Source organism: Camarhynchus parvulus, chromosome 4 (genome assembly GCF_901933205.1).
Source record: "Camarhynchus parvulus chromosome 4, STF_HiC, whole genome shotgun sequence".
NCBI classification, from domain to species: Eukaryota; Metazoa; Chordata; class Aves; order Passeriformes; family Thraupidae; genus Camarhynchus; species Camarhynchus parvulus.
Genome location: NC_044574.1, coordinates 12,252,024 through 12,258,671, shown reverse-complemented (window position 1 = coordinate 12,258,671; position 6,648 = coordinate 12,252,024). Strand labels below are relative to the sequence as shown.

At 44.0% G+C, this 6,648-nt stretch overlaps 1 protein-coding gene across 1 annotated transcript; it reads left to right on the top strand.

The window, feature by feature from the left end:
* The first annotated feature begins 1,614 nt into the window (after nt 1–1,614).
* S100P (S100 calcium binding protein P) lies at nt 1,615–6,175 on the top strand. The gene is made up of 2 exons (XM_030948102.1): nt 1,615–1,752; nt 6,026–6,175. Exons 1-2 carry the CDS (start codon nt 1,615–1,617, stop codon nt 6,173–6,175), a joined length of 288 nt encoding a protein of 95 aa, XP_030803962.1.
* The last annotated feature ends 473 nt before the right edge of the window (nt 6,176–6,648 follow it).

Below are 6,648 nucleotides of genomic sequence, written 5' to 3'. Positions count from 1 at the left end.
AATGTAAGATGGAAAATCATAGGGATTTTGTTTCAGAATGGTTCTAGATTTCTACATACATGGGATGTGTAGTCTTGCTCTGAGATATTGTTGATGTTAGAGGGCAGATTTTGCCTGGGGAACAGGTGGCTATAGGCATTTGAGAGAAAGGAGTTTAATTTTTAAAGTTTTGGTTAATTGAAAACCAACTTTTGCTAACTCATCTCTAGTGTATTGTGAGTGGAAAGTTACCTGCAAGCATCTTCAAGGATGTCCAAAGACATCCAAACTCAGGTTTAATTTTGGGAATCCACAATCAGGGTCTTCTACAGAGAACGCTGTGCCCTGGGGTCCATCAGCATTATTCATGCACAATGCCCTAGTTTTGATGGGTTCCCCCTAATAATTTGCTCAGAGTGTGTCCATTCTGTAAACTCCATGTGTCACTCACCTGAAATGAGCTCCTCCAGGTCTGGTGGAGGCATTGGGAGTTGACAGAGACCAAGTTACCCTGTGCTCGGCCAGAAAGCAAAACTTGTTCAAAACTCAGCATGGCTGTAGCTGAATGAGCTTCCTCCAGCTGTGCTCCCACTGTCCAGGTGCCTCCCAGCTCCCAGCACAGACCCTCAAGCAGCTCTGCTCTGGGTAGCTGTGAGCCCAGCCAGTTTGGTGTCTAATGATGGAGGACCTCGGTTTACAGGCAAGCCACAGAGTTCATCAAAGGCCACAGAGGGACACAGGACTTGAGAGTGACCTTTTGTTTTCAGTAAAAGTCATTTTATTGCAAAATTTGTACTGCATAAAGTAAATAGCAAGCTATTTTACTGCAGATGAAGATGGATTTTGATACTGGGTGTTTGCCCAAGTATCAGATTTATTGCTTCAGATATCTCTACCTGAGCAAGTTTTTTGTGGAGCAGCTCTGCAAGGCTCCCTTTGCTGGCCCTGGACAGACACAGGGCTCCTTTTGCTGCCTGTGGAGAGATGCTGGTTCTTAAGACCTGTTTGAGACATCCCCTATGGACTGAGCACAAGGCCAGGAGGACTGTGCTGGCTGTCTGCATGGCAGATCTCTGTTTTTTATCCAGAGAATCCCACCCCAAGTGTGTGCTAGTGATTTATGTGGTTTGTAACAAGGTCCTCAGGGTGGCAGGGAGGGCAGTCCAAGCCTGCAGCCCCTCACGGTCCCTAACTGTGGTGGTGAGGGAGAAGTGAGATGCTCATCTTCCTCCTGAAGAGGAAGCTGATACTGCACTAAAACTGGGCTGCCAACACTCTGCTCCCAAGGGCTATCTGAAAGAACAAATCTTGAGCAAACAGCCAATAGCAAAATCTGATTTTTTTGTATTAGTCACGCTGTGTACCTTGAAGGAGAGGCTGGTTTCTACCAGTGAGCAACTGGTTGTACCAGTCACACCAGGACAATAAACCTTAAGTTTTGAAAAGGTGTTGGCATGGAGGCGTGTAGTCCAGATACAGGTGTTTGCTAATGGATAGCTGTCCCCTGGGTGTGCAGCCGCTGATTGGAGGGCACAGATGCATAAAGAAGCCCAGAAGCAGAGCAGGCTCCATCCTCCAAGAGAGCCCTGGGGCTGTGCCTGCTCAGGAGAAAGCCAGGCTCCAGAATTGTGCAACATGTCTCAGCTGGAAACTGCAATGGGAATGATCATTGCTGTCTTTGACCAGTATGCAAGGACTGATGGCAACAGGCAAACCCTCAGCAAAGCAGAACTAAAGACTCTGCTGGAAAAGGAGCTCCCAAATTTCCTCGCGGTAAGAGAACAGCACGGCACTGTTTCTGTGTAGCAGGTGCAAGAGCAGCCTGCAGAAACTGTTTTTAATACATTTTTAGGAAAATTGTATCAAAAAATATGCAATGGTTAGTAGGAAAATATGAAATTTAAAAAAGGTTTTGCACAAACTCTGTAAAACTGGTTTAATATGCAAGGCCATTCTCTGTTTGCTAAATTCATCACTTAAGTCATCAAGACAATGGATTTGAAATAGATTTGGCTTCAACTTCAGAATTCACTCACTTCTGTTTATCCTTGGATTTATCATCTCACTTCATGTCACAACTTCTGTGAATGTAGTTGTGCTTCAGTAATTGAGGATCTTGAGTGCAGATGGGGAATCTCTCTAAATATTTATACATTTACCTTCTCTAGGTATTTATACTGCATACTCAGTATGCTCATCAAAATGATACATAAACCAGAACAACAGATGAACTCAAAGCAAATTGTTTGGCATTTGTCTTTAATAGCAAAAGAAAGACCTGGATATATATTGTACAACATAGATTTGTATGTAATCATAAAATGCATTTAAGTAGGTATTCAAAGGGCTTAATATGTTCTTAGTAAAAGCTTTAGCCTCCAGGGAGACAACTTCAATTGCTTTTTTAAATTTGTTTCCTTACACTAAAAATCCAGAAAACACTTTTAAATACATTGTTCTTTCCACATTGGAGTAATATTTGTACTGCTTTGTTACTGTTCTAAATGTTACTGTTTTGTTACTGTTCTAAATGGCAAAAGTCTAGAACCAAATGCTCCTTGTGTGGCTCTCAGTTTTTATATCCAGCATAGTTCAGTTTTATAACAAATATTTCACGGCACTGTAGCCAGGGTGCTTGATACAATTCAGTATCTCCCCATGCAAACTTCATGAATTCACCACATGAAACCCACACCTGCTGGAATTATGTCTCAGAAATTAAAGAGATGCAATATTCAGAATGAGGACCTGGGTGGCTCAGGGGGGGATATATTCCAATGTTTCTGAGAAATCTGTGAGAGACAGATGAGTGCTCGTGACCCAGCAGCATCATGGAAGGGTCCTGCTCCTGAGCATGGAGCTGTGTGGTACCCACAGCACTTCCAGGTAAAGAGAAACTAAACCAACAACAAAACCACAATTCTATGGCAGCATGGAAATCCCCCAGACAGCTGGCATTTGGTCTAAACAAGGCAGGGGAGCCCCTGCAGTAAGCAGCTACCAAATGGGATGGTGCTCACAGGTCTGTCCTGACTGTGTCTGGTGGCCAGGCGCCACTTCTTCCTGCTCTCCACAGCTGCTCTTACTGGCTCTATCTGCAACTGGTGGGAAAACTGGAATTTTCCAGGAAAATAATTAGCCAATTGTCCTCTTATCTCCCTTTCCTGCTTTACCTCTTCTAGGAAAAACAAAAACAAAACCCCAAAAAAATTAAAACAATCCAAGTCCTCCACATTTTTATGCCAGTATTTAAAATAAATTTAAACTAATAATATTCCTTGTTCCTGTCTTGCCAAACTGATAACTGCAAGAAAAAAAACTGAGAATATAAATCTGACTTCAGAAAAAAAGTTCTACCTGCATTTTCCTGCCATTTACATCTGTATTTTTTCATTTGCTAGAAAATCTAGGGAACAGTGTTTTCGAATTTCTTATGTTTACTTTTGGCCTTAGAATTGGCTATAGCTGGCAGAGATCACAACTTCCTGGAAAGGTCTTGAATCAATCAGGCATAAATATCACAGGACTGAAGGACTGGACTCAGTTATAAAGAATTTCCAAAAAACAATTTCCATTTTTACATCTCAGAAGTAATTCAGATGCTACAACTAGTTCATATAGCTCACTAAATAATTTGAAATATTCACTTATAAATTAAAACAATGTAATTTATGATTTGAAAATTAATTAAACGTTCCAGATGAATTCATCTGTCAAATCTAAGGAAATGGTTCCATTTTTAGTGATTTTAAAATGTCTACATTTAAAGTGAAACATTAAATTGCAGGATGACAAATTTTGCTAATTGGAGCATGATCAAAAATTACCTTTAGATTTAAATTTAGGTAGTAATAGTTTTAAATTGGTGGAAAATTTTCAGAAGTTTATATAATTTCTTTCTAGTATTATATCAGGGTTTTTTTAATCGTCTACGAAAGCCGCACAATGGTTTCCTAGCTTTAACAGGTCTGTGCTGCCATCTCCTGCCTAATGTTAAAATTGCAGCTTCGAAAATCCCTGTAGATTTTCAGCGCCAAAAAGCCCTCCTGTAAGCTTCTTTACTTTTTAATATATTTTGGCAAAAGAAAAAAAATACAAACCAAACAAAAAACAAAACCACAAACAAACAAACGCCTTTAAATTTGATTATGTCTTTCTTAACATCAGCCTTGAAATGTAGTGGTTCAGAGAGTCACAGAAGCACAAAATATGCTGAGTTGGAAGGGACTCACAAAGATCATTGAGTCAAACCTCTGGCCCTGCACAGGAGATCCCCAGAGTCACACCATGAGCCTGAGAGCATTGCCCAAACACCCCTTGAGCTCTGTCAGGCTGGTCCTGTGACCCCATCCCTGGGGAGCTGTTCCAGTGCCCAGCCACTCTCTGGGTGAGGAACCTTTTTCTGATACCCAACCTAAACCCCCCCCGTCCCAACTTCAGGCCATTCCCTGGGTCCTGTCACTGTTACCACAGAGCAGAGATCAGTGTCTGCCCCTGCTGTTCCCCTCATGAGGAAGCTGTAACTGCACTGAGGTCTCCCCTCAGTCTGCCCTCAGCCACTCCCTCCTCACATAGCTTCCCCTCAAGGCCCTTCACCATCCTCACTGCCCTCCTCTGGACACTCTCTAACAGTTATCCATGTTTCTTATATTGTGGTGCCCAAAACTGCCCTCAGGACTCAAGGTAAGGCCTCCCAGAGCAGAGCAGAGCAGAGCAGAGCAGAGCAGAGCAGAGCAGGACAATCCCCTCCCTTGCCCAGCTGGCCATGCTGGGCCTGATGCCCCAGGACAGGGATGTCCCTCCTGCCTGCCAGGGCACTGCTGACTCACATTCAACTTGCCACTGACCAGGACCCCAAGTCCCTTTCCATGGTGCTGCTCTCCAGCATCTCATTCCCCAGTGTGTCCACACATCCAGGACTGCCCCATCCCAGGTGCAAGATTCAGAACTTTTCCTTGTTCCCTTCATATGGTTGGTGATTGCCCAGCCCTCTCATTTGTTGAGGTGTCTCCACAGGGCCTCCCTGCCATCAACAGAGTCAGCAGCTCCTCCCAGTTTTGTATCATCTGCAAACTTGTCCTGTATCCCTTCCAGTCCCATGTCCAAGTCATTTATGAAGATGTTGAAGAGCACAGGGACAAGGATGGGGCCCTGTGGAACCCCCTCAGTGACAGGTCCCCGGTCTGATGTCCCCCCACCATGAGCCATGAGTTGCTCAGCCATCCCATGATGTGTTGATCCAGCTGTGTGCTGGACATTTTGTCCAAAAGGATTGTGTGAGAGACAGTATTGAAAGCTTTACTGAAATCCAAAAACAGGACATCAACTGACTTCCCTTGATCAGCTAAGGGGTTACTTTATCATAAAAGGGAATCAGGTTTGCTGAGCAGGACTTTCCTCTCATGAAGCCATGATGGCTGTCACTGATGATGCTGTTCAGTCATTTGATCAGAATAATGGCAACTTAGAAGAATATTTGCTGTGGTAACTCAAGCTCAGAATCTCGCAGGCTTCAGGAGGCACCTTCCCAGCCACCAGCTCCTGTGAGCAGCTTCTGCTGGGCCATAAGGCCAGTGGCAGCACTCAAAGCACTTTTGAGGCTGTTTGCATATTTTCTGGAGTGGAAGTATTCAATGAATCTTAAATTTTACATTTGCCCCAGGAAAGCATCTTTCTGCAAAACTGCAAACTGCCTGTGCTCCAGCTGAGCCTTTCCCGGGGAATGGATGGGGAACTCATAGCATTTAATTCATCTGGGTGTTGTCCTCAGGGCTTTGTGCTGCACAGCATTCATGGTGATAAATGCTGTTTTGAATGTAGGAACCATGCCTCTCTGGGACAGTGCCTGACTGCAGCTCTCAGATGCAATAAACCCAGAGGCACATGCTTTTGGTACCCACTGCGGCTGTGCAGACAGTGGGAGCACGTGGCACCTTACCAAGTGCCCAGAGCCCAACCAAGGACCTTGTCTGGAGAAGTTGCTGCATTGGGGTTGTGCATCCTCTCACCTCAACCTGCTCTTTTTTTTTTTTTTTTTTTTTTGCAGTCTGGGAAGGACAAGAATGCTATTGATAAAGTCTTCAAGAACCTGGATGAAAATGGAGATTCCCAAGTGGACTTCAAAGAATTTGTCATCTTTGTGGCAGCTCTGACTGGCTGCTGTCACAAATATTTTGAGCAGAATGCAGCCAAATAGCTGTCAAACTACTCACAAAAGCCGTCTTTGCATGTGCTCCATATGCCAGTGATATGGATGCCTTCACTCCTTCCATGTACTGCTGTGAAGTTTGCAAGCATGCTGGACTGTAAAAATAAACCCTACTGAGCTTATTCCCTATCCTGAATGCTAATTTCTTCTCATTTGTGGAGCAGCCTGGGTTTAATGACTCCCACTAACTCACACTGAGTAGTTTCTCCCTTTCTCTGGTTTTAAAATTCTTTTCTTAGCCAAAAAGTTCAATATTCATACCAATGCAGAAGCTGCACAAGAATAAGGGTTGCTGGAACCATGAATCAGCTGGAGGCTGTTTTTATACACCAGCATCTCTGGGATGCATCCCAAATCCACACATGTGCCACCACAGCTGTACAGGACAGGCCTCACTGGCACTACCTTTGAGCCTGTTTGTTTCCCTCCTGTGTGGTTGGTGTAGGGCTGCCTTGTAGGTC

What these genes read in the sequence shown, in the direction of transcription:
- S100P (XM_030948102.1), top strand. Translation starts at nt 1,615, where the DNA reads ATGTCTCAGCTGGAAACTGCAATGGGAATGATCATTGCTGTCTTTGAC. An exon ending in AGCTCCCAAATTTCCTCGCG is followed by an intron (nt 1,753 to 6,025) that starts GTAAGAGAACAG and finishes TTTTTTTTGCAG; the next exon opens with TCTGGGAAGGACAAGAATGC.